The sequence below is a fragment of the Pungitius pungitius genome, chromosome 12, assembly GCF_949316345.1.
Source record: "Pungitius pungitius chromosome 12, fPunPun2.1, whole genome shotgun sequence".
Lineage (NCBI taxonomy): Eukaryota > Metazoa > Chordata > Actinopteri > Perciformes > Gasterosteidae > Pungitius > Pungitius pungitius.
This window is the reverse complement of record NC_084911.1, coordinates 5,118,744-5,145,380: the sequence shown is the minus strand read 5'-3', so window position 1 is coordinate 5,145,380 and position 26,637 is coordinate 5,118,744. Positions and strand designations below refer to the sequence as shown.

The 26,637-nt window shown below is 43.9% G+C and overlaps 2 protein-coding genes across 5 annotated transcripts in view; one reads left to right on the top strand and one right to left on the bottom strand.

The window, feature by feature from the left end:
• The window catches only part of asic2 (acid-sensing (proton-gated) ion channel 2), a 206,477-nt gene extending 204,811 nt beyond the window's left edge, over positions 1-1,666 (top strand). For both annotated transcript variants that reach the window (XM_037475469.2, XM_037475468.2), the window contains 3 exons: positions 229-308; positions 971-1,039; positions 1,553-1,666. In XM_037475469.2, the coding sequence (XP_037331366.1) occupies positions 229-308; positions 971-1,039; positions 1,553-1,654 (251 nt within the window). In that variant the 3' untranslated portion in view covers positions 1,655-1,666. The remainder of the gene's footprint in view (positions 1-228; positions 309-970; positions 1,040-1,552) is intronic.
• A 7,857-nt stretch (positions 1,667-9,523) lies between these two features.
• mpp3a (MAGUK p55 scaffold protein 3a) lies at positions 9,524-24,846 on the bottom strand. 3 transcript variants are annotated; one of them, XM_062566120.1, is made up of 20 exons: positions 24,640-24,846; positions 20,006-20,071; positions 19,767-19,885; positions 19,469-19,546; positions 19,055-19,135; positions 18,741-18,878; positions 18,547-18,628; positions 18,172-18,257; positions 17,827-17,901; positions 17,373-17,569; positions 16,366-16,430; positions 15,461-15,481; positions 14,595-14,636; positions 13,435-13,500; positions 12,638-12,793; positions 12,387-12,467; positions 12,208-12,301; positions 12,016-12,124; positions 11,688-11,816; positions 9,524-11,031 (listed from the first exon to the last, which is right to left on the bottom strand). In XM_062566120.1, the coding sequence occupies exons 2-20, from the start codon at positions 20,040-20,042 to the stop codon at positions 10,852-10,854; spliced, it is 1,836 nt and encodes a 611-aa protein (XP_062422104.1). In that variant the 5' UTR covers positions 20,043-20,071; positions 24,640-24,846; the 3' UTR covers positions 9,524-10,851. The 3 variants fall into 3 exon arrangements, with proteins under 3 accessions (XP_062422104.1, XP_062422105.1, XP_062422106.1); XM_062566121.1 differs by lacking the exon at positions 13,435-13,500 and having other exon boundaries at positions 24,640-24,845; XM_062566122.1 differs by lacking the exons at positions 13,435-13,500; positions 14,595-14,636 and having other exon boundaries at positions 24,640-24,845.
• Between the last annotated feature and the right edge of the window lie 1,791 nt (positions 24,847-26,637).

Below are 26,637 nucleotides of genomic sequence, written 5' to 3'. Positions count from 1 at the left end.
TAGTATTTGTATTTCATGTAGCAGGGTTTTGCTTTCATTTGTTTCACTATTGTCCAAGTAATGAACCAAAGCTGTAATCTTTGGAAATGGGAGTGAAGCAAACCTAGAACCCATATACTGACTAAAACTAGACCGGGTGAAAACGCAGGATCGTGTTCAGGAGCTGTTCCTTTGGTCCAGATTATGGTTTTACATTGTTGACTTATAAACTATCCTACTTGTCTGCAGGTGATATCGGGGGCCAGATGGGTCTGTTCATTGGAGCCAGCATCCTGACCATCCTAGAGCTGTTTGACTATGCTTACGAGGTCTGTCTTAAGATGCTGTCACACCCCCCCCACCCCCTTCTTTTCCTCACATGAATGTTTAAACATCTAATTAAGGCAACATATCACTCCTTTTAAAGGGTCTCACTCAGTGCAACACAAATCATAAGCTCTCCGTTGGGATTTTTCAGTGAAGAGCTGGAAGAATCCCATCGACCATGAAAGCTGACAACAAAAGCAAAGTCACTCATATAAAAAGCTGTTTTGATACAAAGAGCTGGATTCACGTCAGATCCAGCCTGAGATGAAGGAATGTGTGCTTGTGATTTTCCATTACATTCGCTCTACTGTGTGACTTTCTTTAGAGCGTCTTTGCTGCTTTCAGCTGCAGAGCGTTCTGACGAGCACATAATAGTCTCTGTCTCCTTGAGGGGTGTGGAAATATAGAGGAAAATCCTCTTTTTAATCGCCATAACAGAATAATGGGCATAATAAACCCACGGGTCGCTGGCATCAGCCCCTCGTTAACAGTTTGCATGTTAGAATGACTGTGATGGTGCAGTTCGTTGCCATGTGCCACCAAGTTACTCGCTCTGCTTTTAGATCTAGGTGTAGCTGTTATGGAAGCTCTCTTCTGTAATTACAGTCTAGTTGTGTTTGGTGCAAAAGTAGTCCTTTTCTGACTTTTATTTCCCAATCTGCAGGTGGTGAAAGACAGATTACTGGATTTACTGAGCAAAGAGGAGGAGGACGAGAGTCACGGAGAGGATGTGGTGAGAATGGCCTTTAACCCCCCCCACTTGTCAATTTTCCTCACAGAGCCTCATGTTGAGTGTAACTTCATGCACCCTTGCCCTATTGTTCACAAGCGGATGGGAAGTTCCCCCCAGCAAATCTCAAACCAATACTAGCATGGCAACAAATGCTTTGTTCGTCCAAGGAGTTCTCATAGAATCCAAAGAGCAACCAAGAGATGGTTAGCAGCATCTTTCCCCCCTTAACAAACACATGCTTCAACATCAAATCTTAGCTGAATCAACAATACCCAAAAGCTGGCGTTTGCCTTTAGTACATTACATATTGTTTGAGTACACAACTAAATGGTAAGAGCCACGTCTTTTGACTAAATTGTGTTAAATTATTGTACTGTTAACAACCAATCTAATGTGACTGGGATCTGCTGCACACTAGAAACCCACTTTTCACTAGGAAGCCTAAAATGAACAATCCTGTGCCCCTCGCTAGTCTGAGCGAGCAGTAACGCTTTAAAATCTTCTTTTTTTTAGAGTTCCTGTGACCCAGTGGCAAACCACTCGGAGTCCATCAGCCACACGGTTACAGTCCCCTTGCAGACGACGCTGGGCACCTTGGAGGAGATTGCCTGCTGAGGCCCCCTCAGAGCCCCACACGCACAGAGGCCGCCTCCACTTCGGTGCCGCCACATCCTCTGTGAGGGCACCCTGCAGGCCCTTAACAGGGGACAGGAGGACACGACCAGGGACTGGCCTAAAGGACTGCGCTGCATTCTGTCAAAACGCCCTGCCTGAGGCACTAATGGGGATTAAGGGGCTGTCAGACGGACTTATCGGCCCCCTCTGTCAGCCTGCACTGTACTGCAGTGGAAGCGTGGCCTCCATTATGACGGACCAGGGCAGTTGGGTCTGTGTCCCCACGCACGTGCACAAAGAAAACCGGAAACTAGGTGGGACAGCAACCCACACAGAGGGATTACCCCATGTGCATATGTAACAAACACATTAACATGTTGCGCACTGCCAAATGAACTGTACAAACTTGGTTTCGAACTGCATGCGTCAATCTACCTTGCTTTCTTCGCTGATGCAAATGCTGGACCGCAGTGTTGCTTTACTGTACATGTGTGCCATTTGTCTCTTTCTACTTGCAGCACGGGCCTTTGACAAAGGCCCAAGTGAGATACCAAGCTTCGAATGTACAGATCGAACATGTGGTTGTATAAAATCATGGGTTGGATAGCGGCGTACTTTTGAAAATCTATTCTAAGGGGCAATTCCTCGCCTCTTAGTTAATTGCCTTGAAGGTAAAGGTGGTTGGGGATGTATGAGCATAATTCACTGGGGAGAAAAAAAAAGTTTGAACTCTGAAATTAGTGAAATCCAAATATTTTTCAGTCTGCATTTTGCATATTTTTTTCCACTCAGTTCTAGTTTAGTCAGTTTACTAAAAGGCATGTTTGCTATGTGACTCCAGGGGTGTTAAGCTGTTCCCTACAGACATCTTTAAAGGGATGTCATACTCCTACTGTCAATTTATATGAATAAATTGCTTCTAGCTGCTGCACCTAAACCCAGAGCACAGCTAAGAGAATCTAAATTTGTTTGCTTGCCAGACGGCCGTGTTCAAAACACGGCTCCCGTAAATATGCCGAGACCGTCAAACCATTATTTAATGATAATAAGAGATGAATGTGCTTTCAGACAGCTACCGCCACCTTTTGGCTTTCACCAACAAGAAATAATAATATAAATAAAACAACAATTTTTCTCATTATATAAATGATTACAAAGCAGCATAAGGAGGGTTAGGCAAGTTTTTTTTTTTTTTTATACAAGTTCTGTGGTGTAAATATGTGGGAGTTTTTTGTCATGAAAACGGACCCCACACTTAGATTTCATCAAAAAGAAATTCACTGAAGACACGGTTCAGGTGAGAATGTTATGTAACAGGCAGCAGCATTTTTGAGGGAAGTTGAATGTCATGCTTTCCACGAAGGGAACACTTTTGTATGAGCACCAGGTCTCTCCGAACCTTTCAGTGTCCTCGGAAATACCGGCGACACATACGGCTTCACACCAAAAGCTTGTGTGGGGAATGTGGAGGATGTAGTCATTGGTCTCTGTCGTCATGGTAATGTCCATTTACAGGTAGGAATGAATTCAAGTGCTTTGTGAGACTTTTTGAATTATGATTTCCCATCTGTGACTCAACCTGCTGTCTGAGTACTATCTTATGTTGTGGCTTCAGACCGACAAACTTCAGCCCACCTGCAGGGGCGTTAGACCGCCAACGCGTCTCACCTCTCTTGGTGGAAACGACGACGGCTGATTCTTGGCTCTACTTTGTTGTTATCGCAGGATAGCTTTTTCTCATTTTGTGATGCAGCATTCAGTGTGTGTTTTTAATGTAAAACAATCAAATTAAAAAGTTGTTTTGCTGTGATTGCGTCATGTTTTGGCTGCACCTTTCAAAAAGAAGGCTATATGAACGGCCTCATACAAGACGATGAAGCAAGAGGCAATATAATGACAGTATGTGCTGCAGGAGGCTGAACTTAACACTAATATACTGGCAAGTAACATGTTTACAATGTACAGCATCGGTCCCATGATCACACTGACAAGACAAACACACCTGAGACTGAAAAAGCGGATTCTGATTCTAATTAAAAATATTTTGCTGGCATTTTGACAATGACTAAAACTTCAGGAAGGTGCTCAAGGGATGGCATTACCTTAAGGTGTTACACGCTTTTGATTCTTCACAAGGATTCTCATACAGAGAAAAAAACGTCACAATGATGCTCGAGGAGCATTCAGGAGCAGGGGTCCTCTCTTTGGGACCCTGGGTGAGACTTTGTGTTGTTGCATCCAATAGTTTAATCTGTGTATTTCATGGGAGGTTTGGCGTGACCTGTCGACCGGTGCAGGCACATGATCAACTCCACAGAGAATGACAAACGCCAAACACTGGAAAACAACAAACCAGGCTGGATCGATTTTGTAGCCGGGGCGAGTTGCAATTTCAGACTGCCGTGCTTCATGCTCTTAACATTGGTTGAAGTGTTCCCACATTCAGCATCAAACGATTACAGCAGCTAGGACAATGTAGGGGGAGGGGGAGGGGGGGGCACACCTCAGCAGCAGAAAAATCAGCTTGAAACCTGATTTAACATGCTGGTCAGGTTTCATTAAGCTGTGTTTCTTTTAAGAAAATCCAACAGCAGCAGCGAGCACTGCGGCTCACAGAGCGCTATTTCTGTGATTCCTCCTCCATTGTACACATTTGTTCCATTCACTTCTAGCTCAGAAATGCACATTTCTGCCAGTTTTCAAATGAATTAATTTGTTCTCCAATATATTTTTTAGGCATTGCCTTGTTAATAATTCATGCTTTAAGGGAGATGAAAAACTAAATATTGCACAGCATAGCCTTAAAACTGAGGAGATGGGTTCATCTTTTCCTTTGTTGCTATTTTATCAAGAAGATAAAAAAGGTGGTATGTGTCTGGTTAAAAGATGAAAAATAACTTAATTTGCTTCATGAATACGGACAACATGTTCGTCTGTAAATCAACAGAACATCCAGCTGGATTTGAAGTCAGTTTGATTGAATCTCTTTAGGGAAGTCAGAGAGAGAAACCTTTCGACGGCAAGAAGATTAAAGAGAACATCAGAGTTTGAACAAAGACAAAGTTGTATACTGAAATCAGGAGAGTCCTCGGAAAGTTGAGTGAGAAAAAATATGGAACATGTGAGCGAGAAAGACTTAGATGGCGGCCTCATTTCCTCCGTGATACCAGTTGTTGACAAACTTCTCATTTGATTCTCCGTCGTCTAACACAACACTACATTCCAAAGTGATCTGTGGAAACCAAAGTCACCTCAGTCAGCCACATTGAGTACAGTACGATTGACCTGGATTTCTATTATCAATTCTCCTGGAAATCTGATGTCACAAAAGTAAAATTGGAGATACAATTAAATTCCAAAGAGGTACCAAAGGTGCAGAGCTGCTGACTTTATCACTAATGAATATGATCTATTTTGTCACATAACTAATTAAATTTGAAAATAGTTTGCTCCTCTAGTGAATAACTAAAAAGGTTCCTTTCAAATATTCAACCAGGCTGATGTATTTGAGGAGCAGAAGGGATGTTACTGCATGATCTTATATAACGTATGCGCTCACGGACATTTACCTGGGGCTGAATCATATTTAATTAACTGTTTGCTGTGTTTATTGCTTTAAAAAGTTTAGCACTAATTGAATACCGAGTCACAGAGTCTCTTTTCTTGTGCTCCTAACTCTGTGTGTGTGTGTGTGTGTGTGTGTGTCATTATAATTGAAATTCTTCCTTTTCTCCCCCTGAAATAGATTGTTTTACATGAAAAACCTTATTAAGACAAAAAATATGTCACACATCCTGAATCAACCTGTGCCGCAGCACAGTTGCATAGCTTTATTAGACAAGTCATTTGTAACTGCAGGCCGGAAGAAAACATCCTAAATCTTGCCAGAGCTAACAAAAGAGCCTTAATTTGTTTTAAACCATCCTGGCCCACAATGGATGATCAGATGTGTGTTATTTTGTGTGTTCTTGCTCTACAGTAAAATGTTTTTGTGCGAGAGTAAACGTGGGTCAAAGCAACACAACCAATGCCACGAGGGAGTCCTTTGGAGAGGAGCCTCCACTGTCGCATTCATTCGTCCTCCGGCTTATCCATCAATGAGAAAAATATACTACAAGGTACATAATGAAAAAGGTTATGCGGTGAGACAGCTGTGGGGCCTTGATGGCACAAACGATGGTCTGGGGGTTGGAGAAGCAGACCGTGGCAGCGGGACCAGATGTTGAGTTCTGATTCGATACCAAGTGGTCTTCATCACTTCCGCTCCTGAGAAAGGTACATCTTTTTATTTCATCTCATATCTCGCGGCACAAAAGTGAGTAAACAGAGTGAAGTGTGACATGGCGCTGTGAGAGCCTAGAGGCAATTAGAATGAGGATGTTAACATTGTCGTAACAAAACTATTTTGGAATGAAAACATCTTTAACATCATCTTTAATATCCCGACTGGGTTTCCTCATGCTTTGCTTGTGCCATCTAGTGGTGAGAATAGCTCACTCGATCCTCTGCTGCTCCAAAAGGGGCAATTACTGATTGAAAAAACATTAACTCCATCCTTCCTCTGAAATCGGGCCCAGATTTTTGTTTTTAAATAAAACTATATAAAAGTATAAAGCTGTAAGCAAAACATTTGTTCATTTTGTACAGGAAACTGTACTTACCCAGGAGTTTTCTCATTTGGTAAAATTGTGAATGTATCTTGGGTAGCTTCAAAAAACAAAGAAAAAACTCACAAAGGAAGCAGATGGATGGCTTGATTCATGCACTCAAGAAATCAAATACCCACACGCAAATTTGTTTTATTTCTAAAATGATAAAGCTGACTGAAATAAATTGCCACAAAGACTGCAATCAGTCTTGCAGCCATTTATAGAGGTTAAAATACATCATATCTCTTACTCAAGAACCTGGACCTCTAATGCTCAATTTGACAAACATTCCAGAGTCCTTTTTCATCTCGACCCCATAAATCAAACGAAAATGACATAGAAGTTAAGGTCATCCCATTCAACCATCATAAAAAGGCTTCAGATTGGAAGCAACAAATTCCAGTATATGATTTAGCCGAACCCTAAAGCTGAATCCAGTGTGACACATTCAGAGGGGCTTCTGTGCCAACCGCTAAATACCGATAATTGAATTCAGATTCAATTATAGCTCACTACATCATCGTCATTATTGCTGTCTCCAAGGCCCAAATGAGTTCAAAGGTTTACCTCTGAGGTTCATGCTAATCTTTTGTTATTAATCATCTTCAATACATGCCTCAAAACACACTTTATCTCTAGCTACTCTCTATTTAAAACTGTCGACTCTTTGATGGCGTTCTGCCTCAGTTGATTAGGTCTAGAATGTTGGATCTTCTAAAAGGCCTCGTTAGGAACAGACTAAAAATATCAGAAGCACATTTGAAAGTTGGATAGATGGTTCACACAAGTCTTTAAATTCTCTAAATATAATTGTCGATGTATATATTTGACATGTTGTATCTGCTGTTAAGAATCATAACAGCAGTTCATGACATCATAAACCAATTTGTGCATTATAATTATCATGATCTGTCCTTAAGTACGCTTGTACTCTTCTCATCAGAGTTGAAGAAATTGTTCCGATACAAACATTTTCGCCTCAATAAAGGTCTGTAAGGCGACTGACCCCATTGCCCACTGATGAAGGTTTTCCAACGACTTCCCTCTCACCCACAGACGTTTCCAGCTCTATTTTCCTGAGGCGTTTTTGCATCCAATTGAGAAAAACACATTTTTTCAGGAATGTTGCAACAGAATCTAGTTTGCAAAATCGTAAACTCGTTAATATGTTACAGATAGAATATATATATACACTCACCGGCCACTTTATTAGGTACCCCATGCTAGTAACGGGTTGGACCCCCTTTTGCCTTCAGAACTGCCTTAATTCTTCGTGGCATAGATTCAACAAGGTGCTGGAAGCATTCCTCAGGGAGTTTGGTCCATATTGACATGATGGCATCACACAGTTGCCGCAGATTTGTCGGCTGCACATCCATGATGCGAATCTCCCGTTCCACCACATCCCAAAGATGCTCTATTGGATTGAGATCTGGTGATTGTTGAGGCCATTTGAGTACAGCGAACTCATTGTCATGTTCAAGAAACCAGTCTGAGATGATTCCAGCTTTATGACATGGCGCTTTATCCTGCTGAAAGTAGCCATCAGAAGTTGGGTACATTGTGGTCATAAAGGGATGGACATGGTCAGCAACAATACTCAGGTAGGCTGTGGCGTTGCAACGATGCTCAATTGGTACCAAGGGGCCCAAAGAGTGCCAAGAAAATATTCCCCACACCATGACACCACCACCACCAGCCTGAACCGTTGATACAAGGCAGGATGGATCCATGCTTTCATGTTGTAGACGCCAAATTCTGACCCTACCATCCGAATGGCGCAGCAGAAATCGAGACTCATCAGACCAGGCAACGTTTTTCCAATCTTCTATTGTCCAATTTCGATGAGCTTGTGCAAATTGTAGCCTCAGTTTCCTGTTCTTAGCTGAAAGGAGTGGCACCCGGTGTGGTCTTCTGCTGCTGTAGCCCATCTGCCTCAAAGTTGGACGTACTGTGCGTTCAGAGATGCTCTTATGCCCACCTTGGTTGTAACGGGTGGTTATTTGAGTCACTGTTGCCCTTCTATCAGCTCGAACCAGTCTGGCCATTCTCCTCTGACCTCTGGCATCAACAAGGCATTTCCGCCCACAGAACTGCCGCTCACTGGATGTTTTTTCTTTTTCGGACCATTCTCTGTAAACCCTAGAGATGGTTGTGCGTGAAAATCCCAGTAGATTAGCAGTTTCTGAAATACTCAGACCAGCCCTTCTGGCACCAACAATCATGCCACGTTCAAAGTCACTCAAATCACCTTTCTTCCCCATACTGATGCTCGGTTTGAACTGCAGGAGATTGTCTTGACAATGTCTACATGCCTAAATGCACTGAGTTGCCGCCATGTGATTGGCTGCTTAGAAATTAAGTGTTAACGAGCAGTTGGACAGGTGTACCTAATAAAGTGGCCGGTGAGTGTATATATATATATATATATATATATATATATATATATATATATATATATATATATATATATATATATATATATTATAGCCTCCGTATACCTTCACAACAACATGGTTCCATTTTCTGAATGGCGCAGCCCCCCTAATTAGAATGATCAGTACCCAGTTTTAATGGCACTGTCCGCAGCAGTTTCAGGAGTCACAGGAGGTAATTGCATTTGAGAGAGAGAGAGAGAGAGAGAGAGAGAGAGAGAGAGAGAGAGAGAGAAATAGAGTTCATGATAAACCCTCACAAAACTCAACAAAAACCTGCGCTCCAAGGCAGAATAATGGGATTCGTATCTTTTTCAATTACTGAAAGTGAACGTGGGCGTTAATGAAGTATTACTGCTGCCCAAACTGATGTCTGTTACGGGGAAGTCTTAAAAAGACAAACTGTTTTGACTCGTTAGAGAATATAAATTGGAGAGTGCCTTTTCATGTTTACTATTTTTTAAATAAATATATTTTAAAATGTTAAATCTGTGATCCATGCATAGGGTACATTACACAACAAAGCATTCAAATCTGCTGTGATGCGCTTTAAATGTTTAGTCTTTTAGTATCCCAACTAATACTTAAGAATAATAAAACATTCATGTTTATTGTATGAAGATATAACGGACAAAGGATATTTATATCTATTACCTGTCTCTACCAGGGTTTTGTGACCAATGCAATAGTCATTATGCAGGTCATATCTTTAATTAGTACTAGGATGGTAATGGTAAAAATACTATTGCATTTGGATATGAGGGGGGTACATCATGAAGCAGACATTAGACTCAGCTAGCTTTTATTATGGCACTTTCTACAGGTCACATTACAAACTCAACATTCAGGGACATGAAGATATTCATATTCAAAATGTTTAAAAATGATTTGAAAGCCGATTCATTTTAAACACACATCAAAATATAATGATATTAGTAAATCTAGTTGATTAAAACTTGTTAGACTCTTGTGATGTTATACAAAGACCAATATTGGTCTCTGTAATAATTTCTCTTGTGTGTGAAAATTAATAGAAAAAATTAATAAGACACGCAGTTTATCAACACAGAAGAATTAATCAAATTAATTGGAAACACTAACCAGGGAATGTTTTTCCTTTTTGATTGATAATTAAATAAAATATTTATTCCAAAGAAAAAATAGTAGCTGAAAGACGTATTTCTCAAACCTTCTGAATATTACCTCTCCCGCCTCTGCATCGTCTCTAATATTAAAGCAAAGACCCTGTAGTCAGAAATACAGATGTGTGGAAGGAAACTGTACGAAACCAATTCCTGTACATGAAGGAGCATTTCAGGTTGTTGTAATTGAACCTACACCATGACATCCATCCACAGATATTTTGTGCACAACTTGGTTCTCCATACGAACAGATGTGGGTTACCAGGGATCAAAGGTAAACAGGTTGCATCAAGGTGCTACGAGAATTCGTTGGCACATGAGGAGTTAACATTTACAATATTTACAAATGAGAATGAGTAATGCGTTTCCATGCGTTGCATAAAAGAAGTTCTGTCGAAAATAAAATTCTCACATCCCATTTGAATATTGTTTGTCCATATGTGGCATGTGGAAATTAGATTTTGGAAACAGAACAATTTCATTCACTTAACTTGATACATGAAATTCTCCTGTTTAGCTGAATTGGTTGTAAAATTGTACAGGATGAATGAGCGGTACAAATCAACAGGAAGCACTCGGAGATTGGATTTGAGTTGAAAAAAAAAAGTAAAAAACAGTAAACATGGTACTAAATGTACTCTAAGAGTCATAATAAAGCTGCCTGACAGCCATCCGGTGAGTGGGATCACCGACCTCATGAACTATGCAGCGTGAAAAAGCCTGAGCAACAAAATAAGTCTTTATCAATGAACTTGCATCTGTCAAATAAGTCATAAAACCAAACCTGAATAAATATGACATGAAGTGTCCAGACGGATTTCCTGGTTCCAGACACCCTCCTCTCCCATTAGTGGTTGTGGTTCCTTGCTGTTTGACCAGCTCTTGGGGGGAGTTTTCGTGGGGGGGGGGGTTGCAGTGTAGAATTTTGTTTTGTCGGGGTCGAGTTCGTCTGGAAGATGCGGGGGGGAATTTAGGTCCGCACCCAGCTGAGAGGTACCCAGAAGGATTCTCGCTCCAGCCGTTCCAGGATACCTCGCAGCTCTGCACAGGCACTGGCCGAGTCCTCCTTGATCAGAATCCGGTCCACCAGGTGTCCGTACTGCTGATCAATCTGAGCCGCAGACTGACGCATCTCTTGGAGGTCTTCGTCCTATTTCAGAAAGTATTTGGTTGGTACGGAATATTATTTAGGTCAAAGTAAATATTAGTGGCGCAATTTCTCAGTGGTTTTACGTAAAGGCATGACGCCAAAAGAGGTGTCCATTAAATTCATTCCTCTTATACCATATACCTCTGGACAAAGAAAATGAACTTGAGACCATCAATTTTATCCAACGACCATTCACTCTGTTTCCCTGGTAACCGTTGCTACTCCCTGGTCAATCATTATCATCCCATAAAGTTCTCACACAACGGAAACCACGTTCACTCCTCCAGTAAATAGGACCTTTGACCAGACTTGGCAATTGACAATACTTCATGTCCACTCAGAAACTGAGATGACTCTATGACATCATCTTGTGCCAACTGGATTCAAAGCGTTTAGTTGACGCAATGTGTTTGTTATGATGTTGTTGTTTCAAGCTGTGTGTTATTTTCTATCGTCTTCTGAACTGTTCTGTGTAAATGCACATTGGGAGTACCTCAAAACTGAAGTGAAATTCTTCCTTTATGTACATTTTTGTCCAGCCCTGCTGATTCTGAATCAGGTGCAGAATCTTTCTTAGGACAGGGGATTAGGAACTGCAAAAGATGTGTGTACTCCATCTAACAGCTATCACAGCAAAGGGAGTATTTAGGACTCACTGTAATGCGGCCGTGCTCTCCTCCTCCCGGTGAAGTCGCAGCACTACGACGACGTCTGCTCTCGGGAACACGAGGTTTGACAAATATCACGTAGGGCTTGAACTCTGCTGTCCGAAGCCTCCTCAGGGCCTGCAGGGGATGGTGCGTTCACAAACAATGAAGCAGACACGGGTCACACATCAGACATGATCAGAGGGATGCATTAGACACTCCACATAGCGAGTAGATCAGATCCCAGAGAGTGACAACCGCGCACATCAACAGTCACATGACTGTAGGACCCATTTTAAAAATGGCCACCGCTCAGCGGTTGTTGCAGGGCGCCTACCTCGGGTTGCACATCCACTACACACATCTTATTCTTGGCCTGGACCGAGCGGATGGCCTCTATGTTTGTGCCGTACTGGTTTTCCTTGTATTCCCCGTGCTCTATGAACCTGCGGAGAAACAACAAAACCTTCAATGGAGGACAAAAGATTTATGTGTCCACAGAAGCAACACTGCGTCAGTCTGAACATACTTGTTGTTTAAAGCATCTGCATCAAACTGCTGTTTGGTGACAAAGTGGTACTCCACACCCTCCTTCTCGTGAGGCTTCTTGGGCCTTGTGGTGTCTGTGGAAATACAAAGGAGCAATTTACACGTGCGTGTTGTGTAATGCGGGTACACGCATGATGGGGACAGTGGGGGATGACTCACGAGGTACCGCCACTGCGAAGCGATGTGGGTTTTCGGCAATCACCCGCTGTTTGAGTTCGTTGATGCGCGCTCCAAGAGATCCTTTTTTTTCCAGGATTATGTGGTTGAAATGAGAGGAAAAGAATGAACCTCACACCTTTAAAAAGCTGCGGGCAATGTGTCGTCAGCATGTTGTAACACAAGCTGTGATCCACAAGGTGTCAGTGTCATCACAGATGTCTCATAATGCCTTTCAAGGACTCTGGGCTCACCTATCAGAACCACCAGACGGGGCCTTTCGTTGGGCCTCTGCTGGTAGCGGGTCACCTCTTCATAGGTCAGGTAGTCGGAGTCTCCGGGATCCGAACCCTCTCCGGAGGATCCTTGCCTGTCCTTGCGACTCAGCCGGAAACTCCTCCGCAGACCAGCTACAGCGAGGCCATGGACCGGAAGGAAGGAGGCGCAGCAAGAAAAAGACGAGACATGAGCCATCAAATTATTCATAACATGAATCACTGTTCCACTTCCACGATGCAGAGACAATTGTTTTCCTCTAAAATACAGTTATTAGATAGCTGCAGTGAGCAAATGCAAATATTTGGAGTCCAGACGAACCCTTGATGATCATGCATTAAAAACCTTTGTCAACTGTGCACAGGGATAAAATTAGCTCACACTTCCCGAGGTGTAAACACTTGATCGCGTGATGTTAGCCTGAACTTTCTGCCAATTTGACGTCATGCTTCAACAAAAAACAGCAATCTGTGCAGCTAATGTGAAAGTCATCAGGTGAATAAGACAGTTTCAAACATTCCTTAAGTTCACTTTTTAAAAAATAGATTCAAACATTTTCAAAAATAATCATAATCATTTCCCATCAAATCAAGGCATGCTGCTCTGAAAGAGGCTCCAGAGCTGAGGCGGGACAGACGGGTCAGCCTGGCCCTGAGAAACACCACATCAGCAGAGAGTGACAGCAAATCAGGGTCTCCCATGGCCAGGACTGTCTGTATCCCCCCCCCCCCCCCCAGTGGTGTGAACCCGAGGGAATGCGAGATGGCCACTGTACCTGAATAAAATTCCCAGGAAAACACCTGGCCACAGGAGGGCGCCACTGCTTTACACTTAGGAGAGACTGTAACTGGCGTTAGAGCATCACACAACCCAGCCTCACACCTCCACACAGGGTGAACGAGCAGCAAACGTGCCTGGTTGAGTGTGCAATGCCCAACGCAGCAGGGCCCTCATGGGCAGGGGTGGGGGCGGCAGGGATGGGGAGCGGGGGGGGGGGGGGGGATGGGGGGAGGGCAAGCGATTCACCGGCCTCAGCACAGGGGCGGTTAGTTAGATGCAGGGCAGGAGGGAGGGAGGTTTAGAAGGATCTAAACACTGCAAGGGGGGGAGGGGGGGAGGGTGTGAGGGAGGGATTTTCAGCTCCAAGCAGAGTGCATGATAGGAAGCACAAATACTGTTTTAATAATAATGTATTTTGTGTTAAAGGGAGAAGGGGCTGATGAGCCGTTCAGCTGTGTATTGATTGCTCCTCATCATCGTCATTCCAGCAGCTTAAAGGGTGTGGGGGGGAGTAAATGGGGGTCAAGTTGTGCTGCAGAATGGCGACAGAGGCCAGTTGAAGGGGGCCTAGTATAAAGGGGAATAAAGTCTTCCGTCATTATATTAATTTAAAGGAATTTATTAAAAGAGAAAACCTTGAAACCCTGCCATTAATAATGAGTAAACTCGCTCCCGATACTTTCCTAATCATTATGAAGGCAATTTACTGAAATAGCTACAATTGAGACTACATTTTGGAAATATCGTGCAAAAACAGCTTGAACACAATTTGATGTATTCATATGCAACTTCACTCATTAAATGACTTAATACATTCTACGTTTGTTTTTGCTTCCATGCTGTGATATCAGACACGATTATCTCTTATTACTGTACGCTGTTACTGGCATCTTCACAAGTGTGAAGCGACACTTCCTACACTTCCTTTTTCACATTATTTTTTATTATTTCCTCTCCATGATTGTCTCTCCCCTCATTTATCTCCCTCCTCTAGTTTCTGTCTCACCTGTCAAAACCTCCGCCCCTTCCTTTCATCCCTCACCCCCTGACCCCAGACAAGTCGAGCAGTCGTTCTGAAGCATCCATGGAAACCAGCGCACAGCCAGGCCGCAGCAGGCAAAGAGCACAAAGGGAGAAAGATGTACACGCTCTCACCTATGTACTGTCCATTGAAATAGCCCTCACAGTCACAGTCCTCTGTAGGGAGGCAAGCAGGGAAAAGAGGGGGTAAGCACAGGGTAAGAGACCTAGAAGAGTCAAGGAGTAAGGGGGAGGTGGGGGGGGGGAGGGGCACGGGGCATATCGGAGAGGCCAGTCGGGGCCGACAGGCAGCAGGCAGGCAGACGGCAGGAGGCGACAGTGGGCGGCGGCCAAGAGATATATCGAGGAAACGCTGTTTGATGTGACAGCCGGTAACGAAAGGCTTGATAAAGAGAAGTTCTGAGAGGAGGAGAGAGACGTCTCTCCTCCTCTTCATGTAAGAAGGAGCCAATCTGACCCACACAGCCACACACACACACACACACACACAAGTACACAAGCCTCGCCTCCACAGGCCGAGGTACATTCGGTCTCGCAAATAGAAACCTACAAATCAACAACATCGAAAAGAGCTGCAGCAGACTAAAAAATGAGGAGGGGGGGGGCAGAACAAAGGATAATAGAGTCTGAGGGTGAGGATGAAGTCAAAGAAAAGAGGAGCTATTGTTATCTTTAACGAGCTCTGCCTGGTCGGGCGAATGTCCCCAGGGATGCTGTTCTGCCTGCACATCACCTGGTACACACACACACACACACACACACACACACACACAATCTAGGCAAAGAATCTCGATTCTAGTCGGGTGCACTAACAGCAGGAGGAAGAGAGGAATTAAGCTTGAAGCGGCAGAAACCCCCCCCTTGACACATAAATGCATACACACATTGAGGCTTTGAGGCCTCTATGATTTTTTTTCTGCCGTGGTTTGTATGAGGATGCGACTGTGTGTCCGTGTTTGTTTTTCTGCACACGTACCCACCTTTATCACATCCTTGGTCATCTGGTACAGTTTTCAACAAGAAGAAACGGAGGAGAGCGAAATCATTAGAGTAGGTACAGCTAAAGGTCACTGGAGATTGCAGATAATGACATTCTGGAAATGAAATGAATGTATGAAATGAGGATTTAACGTTTGAAGAGGTCTATTGCCGTCGTCAACGACGTCACAGATGAAGAAGGCCCCTGCTGGCCGACATGGGGGGGAATGGATCAAAGGGTTGGAGGAGCCCAGAGGGGGGGGCCGAGGCAGAAGAGTCCCCGCAGGCCTGCCGCTGCGTGGCGTACTGTAACGGGGCGGGCCGCCGCGCTGCTAAGCTCATGTTGTGTCCCCGTGGCTCAAGGCCTAATCGGATTGTCTGCAGCTTACGTGCCGCAAAGAGCCACCACTCACATCGCCCACTTGCTCTCACCTGGCCGTTTACGCGCCACGGCAGCGAGAGAGAAAAGTGAGAAGCGCACTGTGTCGTCGTGGGGCTTTGTTTCTCAGTGCGGGTGCAGCTTGTCTGGATCTACTTTAAGCTGCTCGCTGGCCAGATGGAGCAGGAACATGAAAGAGATTAATCCATATCTGTGATCCTCCCTCCGTCTCTGTGCCCCTCCATCACTCTCTCTCATCCTTTTTTTTTTCTCAATAAAATGCCTACATAGCGGCATGGAAAGGACAGGCATGGAATACTAATGCCTCTGAAAATGCCAATTACCAGCACGAAACGTCAATACATGTCAATAAAAACATTGCTGCATGAATCCAGCAGAGGTATTATCGTCCTCTAGTGACAGTGATTGAGTACGTTGGTGGTGAAAGAGAAGATGCTGCAGGTAGTAAACCGTGATCATGGAAATAATGCTGAAGATGCAGTGGAATCCTGGGAAGCAGAAACTTACAGACGGGATTTTTAGGGGATTTTGGATTCGGAAGTGTGCCCATTTTCACCCTGTAGGCCAGTCGCCTGGAGAAATGCGCAGCAAACAAAGAGGCAGAGAGTGATGGAAGCAGGAGTAGAGCAAATCAGAAATACACACAGTAAACGAAAAAGGGGTGAGGAGGGGATGTCAGAGAGGTGGAACAGAGACAAAAAACACTCATTTATAGACACATTACGAGACAACGGGCCAACAGGGCCACCAGCACTGCTCCCCTAAACCACACAACTACAAGCAACACCGCTTACTTTCATTTGTTTCTGTTCTAAGTCTCTTTTTTGTGTCTATTCAGTGTTCTTCTTTTTGTGGTGTTGAGTTTTGTTAATTCTTTTATTTTACAAACGTATTTTTAAATCTCTCCGCGCTCTTTTCTTGTTTGTTGTTGATTCTTTGTCGTCTTCTCTGTGGTCACTCGAGGGTCTGGTCCCCTTTTACGTCTCTTTATGGTTATTAAGTCAGTTTAACAAAGGTAGCATTTCTTTGTCAAGTTAAAGACTTTTTTTCAATCATGATTGTTTTGAGGTTTAAAGTGCAGCAGAAACGCAAAGCATCAACAGATTTAAAGTCTTATATCATCCTTAATAATTATTTACCCCAACAAAACCCAGCACGTGGGCATTTTCTGAGCTCAGATACCGTGCGTCTTTCCGTGTTTATTAATCCAACAGACGCTGTAGTGTTTGGCAGGGATCTCCCAGCCAGCTGAGATCATCCTACTGACGGATTATGACACCAACGATATCAGCATGCGCCTATTCAAGGCTGTGTTTCAAATGTATTTTTTATTTTTTTTTCTCCACGCTGCTCCGATGCTCCATCTAATCATAGTTGACCCTTCAGAGTGGAACACACAAATGTGGATTTGACGGATTACAAATAGCTGGATGAAATAAATATGGGTGAACAGTACAGGCTTACACCACAGGGTTTTTTTTTGCAGATACATTTCGTGAAAAATGTCTCCTTACCTCTCCTGGAACAGTTTGGACGGGACGAGTCCGGCCCGCAGGTTGCTGTCTCCCACGCGCTTGGCCTGCCACCACGTGTGGTCGTCTTGGGTCACGACCTGCAGGATGTCCCCCCGCTTGAAGGGAAGTCCCGCCTCTTGGCAAGGCGTCGCTTTGTCTTCCAGCGGGATGTAGTCAAACAAGGCTCTCATGTACACCTCCGATCGAAAACAAGAAGCGCCATGTTGAGATATTTTTCATTGCAAATAAACATTGGTGAAACTGTCATCCTGAAAAAAGGAATACAATTAAACCAGTGGGGGTTTTTTCGAGGATTATTCCTCTTGGAAGGCCACAGGAAAAAATATGCAAATATGACTAAAATGACTGAAACCATCGATGTAATAGAATAAGAGAAATACACTTTCCAGTCAGTTTGACTGAGCATGCACAGACTACCTCGGGTTCATCTCACCTTGCTGTCCTTGAGTCGGTCTTCTTCCTTAATGGCAGGGATTATCTTTAGAGTTATCGAGCCCTGGGATTGGGACTACAGCACAAAGAGTCGGTAGGGGAGAGAGGAGTGTGACTGCAGACTCCAATTAAAGACAAACACACTGCCAGAGGTAGCTTTTAATGGACTGTTAATGCAACCTGTTATATAATAAATAAACGATGGACAGAACATTTTTGCTCATTAAACTGAAAACGCTAAATTGGTAAAAACATTTTCTGCACCCAGCGCTACATTTCTTCTGAGTACGTCTAAAATGTGGATCCATACCGGTATTTCTCTAAATCCACAGCAGAATGGCCTTACCAGCAGCTGACTGATCTCATCAGGCCTCTTGTGGATCACAGAGACTCCATTGACCTCCCTGAGTTCGTCTCCTACATGGACCAAACCTGTGAACCAAAACCAATTACAACATCATGGGGGTATTTGATTTTTAACATCAGTATCAGTCAGCCCTACAGGTAGCAATCAGGTCCATCAGCAGCGTTGGATCAATACTGTTCCCTCGGGACGGGGGAAGCACATATCGCAGACATGCTGCAATCACACTCATATGGAGCATGTGTGCGCAGAGTGCTGTACACACATACACCTGCATGGGGCGGACATTTCCATGGTAACGCTCGTGATAGTATCCTGCGTGGCTATTGTGTGTGAAAGAAAAGAAGCACAATTCACCGCTTCGGTCAGCTGCGCCTCCTCTCATGATTCTAGCAACAATCACCACCCCAGTGGCTTCATCCCGCCTGATGGTGGCTCCCTGCAGCACAGACAGATAATACGAGATCGTTGACAGGACCCAGGGTCTCGGTCCCGTCGCGTCTACATCCGTTTACCCCGTCCTCTCTCCAATCCCATCCTCCACAACTCACCAGAGGCTCCTTGTTCTTCACCAGCCGGACAATCTTCACCGACTCCTCCTCCAGCTCGTCCTCAAAGTCGTCGGGCAGCGGCGGCAGCACGGGGTCAAAGTTCTTCTGTGCCACCGTGTCGTGCACCGAGAGAACGGCCTGATGGGACAGAACACAGATGTTGGGCTGAAGGTCAAGCAGCTACAGAGATGTTTTTATGGGCAATTAAAATGTCTGATAAGGAAAATTGACCGAATGAATTTACACCTGTGCTTCATCTCCTCATGATACAGTAGTAAGGCCTAAAAAGAAAGAAACTCAAAAAGGGCTTTGACCTTGAGATGTGGGGATGTCAGCAGGTGCAGCAGCTCCTTCTCCTCGGTGCTCATTGGTCCACTCTGAAGCTCCTCTGCAACCTGCCAGTCGCAAAGTACACATGAGCGCTGTCCTAGTATACGCACTTGCACTTGTATTTCACCGTAGACTATACACAAACAGACATGCGCACAGGGGGAGGTTAGTAGTGAGCAGCTACGGTCAGCAGTTTCCACACTGATAACTGGTAAGCAGCAGGATGTGCAGATTCATTAGAAGGGCACGGGGATGATTCAGCACTTTGAGAACATTAAAATTCACTTTTGAAACCTGCAGTGCCTCTCTGTCAGAGCTAACTCATTGTTATTGACAGCTGTGCCCAAGTGGAAAAGTAATTCAGGGTGTGTGTGTGTGTGTGTGTGTCATGTACTTACATCCTCTGCCAGAGAAGAGGCGCTGTAGAGGACGGGTGTTGGACTCTGTCTCTCATATTGTCTCAGCTTCTCATGAATCTGAAAAGCAAACACATGCAGGTAACGACATCCACACACACACACTTTCTTAAACAGGATAATTGGATCCACTCTTCTTAACAAAAAGAAAAGGGTTTTCCTTTGGAAAACAAGCTTGAATCGTGGACATCAATTATTTTGTATATTGCTATACTACACTATAAGTATAGTATAAGTGCATATATTGTGGAATCAGACAGATTTGGATCGATTCCCTTACCTTCATGAGACATCCCAAACTCCGCTCGCTGAACACGTCTTTTAGGAAGACCATGTCCTCTTTGTGATTTGCATCGGGCCGTAGCTGAGAGGTCAGCAGGGCCAGTGTTTCATGTAGCCCTACGGAAGGAGAGGTATAGGAAAAAACCAGCACGTTCATCCACATGAACAGATGGAGCAGAGCAGGATTTAAGCAGAATGGGACGGTATGTGATGGGCATCTGTGCCAACTCATCTCACCCGCTCCTGCTGTGAGGACCGGCATGGCTTCTTTCATGGGGCAGTGAGGTAAGGTGGGGAGGAAACCTGCGGGGGGAGACATTATGATAGAAATCAACATCCAGCATGGATACCTTGCAGCTTTCTGAGAGTAGTCTCAGAAAAAGTAAAATAATGAAAAAAAACTGTGTTTTTGTGTGAGTAGTAAATAGAACACATGTAAAGGCATCCGGAGACCCATGTTCACCATTTATAGCCATGGATGAGGCTTCTCGTTGTAAATTCAGGCTCCATTTGTCCATTTTGCAGAGCTGTTACCTCATCTGTAAACATGTAGGTGTTCATCTGTAAGTCGTCTGGCTAAACAAGTAAGAAAAACTGCCCCTGCTGGTACCATTAATCACACTGAGTGTAAGAGCAGATTATACATGTATGTTGGGGCTCATGATCCGCTGATTGGCGGGTCAGCCTCTGTAGGGTAGGAACCTTTCGGGGCTCGGGAGGTGTTTCCAACCAGAATGGATAGAAAACAGTTTTTGACCGCTGTTCAAAAGACGCGTTGGCGCCGTGCGGATGTATGTGTGTAAGTAAGGTATGTGAAAGAAAATAAAAGGACTAATCTGCATCTCAACTCAAAGGCAACAGGACTCAAGACAAAAGGGAGCGCGTCAATCACGTTTCCCGTTAGTAGCTTAAAGCGTGGACTTAGCTTACCAGGCCCTTTTAGTTTGTGTCAGTGTGTAACAAAGCAGGAGAATGGGATTATCTGGCCCAAAGATTATTGTATACAATATAGTTGCATGCTCAGAAAATAATTTTAGCTCTACATAAAAAGACAAAATGAGATTCTTGTGCTATTTACTGCACAATAACTCTTTTTATATATTCATAAGCTGACAGAACCACGATGCTACAGTCGGCCTATTGCAGCCTCTATCGATCAATATTCTCCATACTTCCTATCACTGGAAGCACTAGTCCATAATATCAACCACAGAGTGATCCAAGACACCCAACGCTTGCAGTAAAAAAAAAAAAAAACACTTAACAAAGCTGCAGTAAAAAGTAGCATGTTCACATAAGTGGTGACACAAAATTAACAGCGTGGGTTTCCAGAAATGTAGAGGACCTTTCTGGGAAAGAAAGAATTAATAAGTTCAATGGGCTTTTTAAAAATAATGACATCTTCAATACGCATTATTTAACAGCATATATGTGTTTACTCGCTTGAATTAATGACAGATATTATATTCAGACTGCTTAGAAAATAGGCCTAACCTTATTGGTGTCTTTCTGCTGTCTATTTGTAAAATAAAAATATGCCTTTTCTGTTTTTGTTAGTGCTGTCTGCCACTTAATGGAGGCCTGCCAAGAAGAGGCATCTTGTGTTGGTGTGTTACTTGCAAGGAAGCATCAAATAAATCATAATTTTTACAAATCTGTTTATTTTCAGTGTTTAGTGGCCACTTGAGCCACAGTTCCAACAGGAATATATTAAATCAATCTAGAAAAACTAACTGGTTCGATACAGAAAGACCAAAACCCTAACCCTGTGCAGACTGGAGAAACAGGTGTATATCAGGGAGGTAAAGCCACTTACAGTCCGCAGCGTGAAGGAAGTAAAATCAGAAACAAGGCCAAAAGGTTATTATTATAACGACTTGACAGGAAAAAGGCTTGAAACAACCGACCAAGAAAGTACAGTTCATTGTGGGGTTTCAACATGGAACTACTAATAGCTAAAACAGCATTGTGTGTCATCCAATTTAGGATTATAACATTTCGGATTTTAGTGCACTTTGCGAAGTCAAGGCTTACAACATGAGTCAATTTTCATATGGATTTCTATTCTCTTTAATAAAACAATCAAAGACTTGTTAAGAGTCGTGGGAGAATGACTTCATCTTCTGAGCAGCTTTTACACCTACGTATGTGGTGAGGTCATCAGAGTGAGGCATTGCTGGAGCACCTTTAATTGGCACCCATGGGGGACTGAGGAGTCCCATTGTGTTCTCTGTCACTACTAGAACAATGCAAAATTAAAAAATAAAAATGTTAAACTAGATAGCACAACAGGGCTAATGGCATATGAGAGTTTTTTTTATTTTCACAAACAGATGCCTTCACTGCTGAAACTCTTATTTTTTTCATAAACAAGTCTGGAGACGTGGAGTTCTGTGCCATTTATATCTCGCTCTTTTTCTCTAAGCTGCTGTTAACTTAACACATCAGAATTTCAGACCAAATTGCAGTAGCCGAGTTTACACAAGGAAGATTAATGTTTAGATTTTTAATCGAGGTAGTTGAACATGCACAATCATGCACAATCTGGAAAACAAAAAAATAGTCGATTCGTACTTAGTTTAAATATTTTAGTTAGCAGTAAATGACAGGGCTAAATACTAATCACACTGAGAGTCACCAACATTAGCTTAGTCGGAGAGATGCTCCGTGCTCACGCAGGCATTCAGAAAGCATCTCACATCAATGCAAAAACAACTACCACGGATACACAAACACACTTAAACAGGCTTTTTGCACTGCATCCTGGGCAAAATGTGACATTTTCCCTTTCAAATGTAGTAAAGAGCTTAGTGCAGATCACATGAACACGATGAGGTCAGAAGATGTCAGCTGGTCAGATAACAGCCTTTGTCATACAAACTCCATCTAGACACACATTCAACTCAAATGCAGACGGATTTGGTTGATATTCTGTGTTAAATAGAATATCTGTAAACCATCTTCAACCGCTTATCCGGGGTCGGGTCGCGGGGGAAACAGCTCCAGCAGGGGACCCCAAACTTCCCTTTGCCGGACCACATCTACCTGCTCTGACTGGGGGATCCCAAGGCGTTCCCAGGCCAGTGCAGAGATATAATCTCTCCGTCTTCCCCGGGGCCTCTTCCCTGCTGGACCTGCCTGGAACACCTCCCAAAGGGGGCGCCCAGGGGGCATCCCTTTTCTCTCTGGGGACCCGGTCAAACGCCTTCTCCGGGTCCACAAAACACATGTAGACTGGATGAGCATACTCCCAGGCCCCCCTCCAAGATTAAAGAGCTGGTCCGTGTGATACCCCTGTAATTGGCACACACTCTCTGGTCCCCCCTTTTTGAAGAGAGGTACCACCACCCCGGTCTGCCACTCTTTTGGCACTGTCCTAGACAGGGGGGTATGCGTACCATGCTGATCTGCCAAGGCAGTGGTGCATGCTCACGTGCACTAGTCACTCACTAGTCGCAGGCACAATTCGGCACTAATGGGCACTAAATAGCACAAGCTGGGCTTGGTACGTAAACAAAACCAATGTGGTGAGTCACTACATTAGTAAATTACACCTCCATTATTATTATTATTATTATTATTATTATTACTAATTAACACATAAAGTTATATTAATGGTCTGAATCTCAAATTTAGCACTTTGAAGATTTAGGCTAAAAAGTTTTGTTTGTTGAATATTTAGTTTTGGTTCCATAATACCATTACTTTACTTCCTCCTTTTCTCCACGGCATAACGTGTTGATGAGGTTGTTTTTCCTGTTTCAACAGGAAATTTGCCATCTGCCGTGATTATTGTGACATTATGAGGACCAAAAAGAACACCCTCTCAAATTTTTATGAAAATTCATCATCTACAATGCTGTGAAAATGTCTTGGCATCGAGACGCTAAAACAACAAATGCTCGGTCAAGCTGTTCCGAGCAGGCTGCCGTTGAGACTCTTTTACTTTTCCACATGACAAAGGTCTACACTGCTCGTGTGTGAGCAGCATGTTTTTACAATGTGCTGCAAGACGTCGTATTTTGGCTCAGACACCCAACGGCGAAGATTTTAACCGAGGAGCGATGCCAGGAGCAGAAGGATTTAGCACCGCAACATCTTGTACTCAAGCCTTTCTCACGTGCATATATGCTGACACAACACAGGCACATCAACACACAGGTGCTACAGTAGATCTAGCTGCGTCGACACACAATCACACACAGTTCAGAGTGACAACATCAAAGTCAGTAATTGATTAAATGCCTTGGCTGGACTCACACGCAGCTAATCCACTCCTGATAATAATGTGAGGAAACACTGAGCATGTTTGGCCAGCATCCAACATGCTATTCACACACACACACACACACACACCTCCTAGACTCACACACTTATCAAAGGCAATTACAAAAGCATAATTGAATCTCAAAGGGTGTGGTTTCAACAAAAACTTGCAGGCGAAACTACAGATGTTGACAGCTGACACACTGCTGTGCGCTCCCAGAAATGCTACAACCCCCTCCACCCCCCCCCAACCCACCCACCCACCCCCGTTACCAACACACCTACCCTCCCACAGCAAAGCCCAGGCAGATGTTTATTTCCCTCTGTTCCACCTGCTCTCTTTCTTTCCATTCCTACTTAGTCCTGTCTGTATCCTAATGCCGGCCGGGCCTCCCTCCCTCCCTCCCTCCCTCTCCTCTCCTCTCCTCTCCTCTCCTCTCCTCTCCTCTCCTCCATATCTCCGCAGTGCCACAGCACTCACATATCTCCCCGTGCATGTCGTTAGCTGGCAGACGCAGGGAAAGAAGGAAAACACACACGGAATATCAGAGCATCAGCTCACTGCGGATACAGAGGCATTAAGCAGACAGATGTAGCCTTCTTACCTTCTCTTCTCTCTGGATCGTCTCCTCTCTCTCTCTCTCTCTCTCTCTCTCTCTCTCTCTCTCTCTCTCTCTCTCTCTCTCTCTCTCTGTGTTTGTGTCTCTCCTGACTGCAGCCACACTGTTTCTCTCGCTCTGATTCCTCCTCCTCCTCTTTCCTCTTCCTCTTCCTCCTCCTCTGTTGTGCTGCTGCTTTCGCTGAGTGCCCGCCTCTTTCTCCCTCTCTCTCGGCCCCTCCCCTAATGGCCCTCCTCCGTGTCCATCGCTGGTGCTCTCTCTGGCCACATCCGTGGACTTAGGATGCTGCAGAAGAGCGCAGATGCTTTGGCACCAGATTGTGCATCCATGCAGGTTTTCAATTATCGTTCACCGATGGACTCCTATTATTATTATTTAAAAGGATGTTGAAGAGATTAGATGATAGTTTGACACATATTACAATTATCTGCAAATTGTCATTTTGAAAACATTTAAATGAAAAATATATTAGATTGAAGTTTGCAGCCTTTTACAACCTTTAATAACAGGGTGATTGTAACTGACAGCCGAGAAAAGGCATTTCCAATCATCCACAAATGCATTTTCAGATGGGACTAACGAACAAGTAAAAAGCTCTGGTCTCGCTGACTGCATCTTCCTTTTGAGTAGAGTAGAACGCCATGTGAAATACCTTCTCTCACTCGTGTACTTCCACAACAACTCGGCCTCTTGCCCCGACTCACAGTTAGGTGTAAATCTCACTCAGCTCAGTTTAACCGGAAACAGTCACTCGATTGTCTGAGCAGCATCTCTGGATGTGATTTCCAATGCGTGCTTGGTCTTAAATGCAACAGAGGCAACAATCCAGTTTGAAAGATGATATAGACTGTAGAGGGAAAGCAGTAGCCTCTCCTTTTGGCTCGATTCCACTTCAGCATGTTGTGGTAGCTAACTGGATCCGATGGGTTGTCTCTGATAGAGAGTTCCCTTCCCCCTCCTCCCTAAGCCTGGCAGGATTGAAGCTACGGTTGTGGCTCTTTGTCTGGCAGCATGTAGCTCACGCAGCCAGACACACAGCATCTTAATGATGGGACAACCCCCCCCCCCCCCCCCATACACACACACACACACACACACACCCCGGCCCCTTGATTCATATGTAAATGGTGGGTGATTGTGAAGTGAACTGCGTACATTAACGTGACTTAGACGTGCAGGCGCATCAGATTGCTTTTCATTTGTGTGATTTCCAATATGAGCCACATGTCATTCACAGGCCGGATCCAAATCGAGGTAAAAAGGGAACATGTACTCTCACATACACAGCCTAATATCCCTACTGATTACAGCAGAGGTCGTTATGGGTATTTGGCCAAATTGATTCAGAGGCATCTGCTGACCCCCCTCCTCTGGGGAGCAGGAGAGTCCGACCTGATGGCCATGTAGAGGGGCGGAGTAGAAGGTCCAAGTAGGTCATAAACCAGGTCTGAATACGCTCCAGTTGGGACGGAGCTGACAGCAGATAGTAGGACACATGCTAAAGACTTCGGGGGACAATTTTCTGCAGCTGTGTTGGCTTCACAGAGAGATGAAGCTATGTATATACTTACAATTAATAGAACAGTAGAAGACAGACATGACAGACATGGCAGTGAAATAAGTTTGCCTCAGTAGCCTCTGGTATTTTTTCTCATTCTTCATGTGACCAGAACGACACAACAGAAATTAATGAAATAGAATCATTTTGTGCAAAATGAATATTTTTTTCTTGAGTCTAGACATACGCTTTTGAAAAACAGAACCAAAGATACTGTGATCAAAATACTGCAATCATCCGTCTGCAAATGCTTCTGAAGAATAAAGGCCTGATGCATTTTAGAGATGTGCACCAACATCTTGTAATAGCAGGCAAAAACTTAAATCCAAACTAATTTTGTGAGCAAATTATGCTACTATTGAAAAGTGATATCACATTCATTATATGAGCTGAGTTTATTTGTGTTTCAGCAGCCAAACATCTCA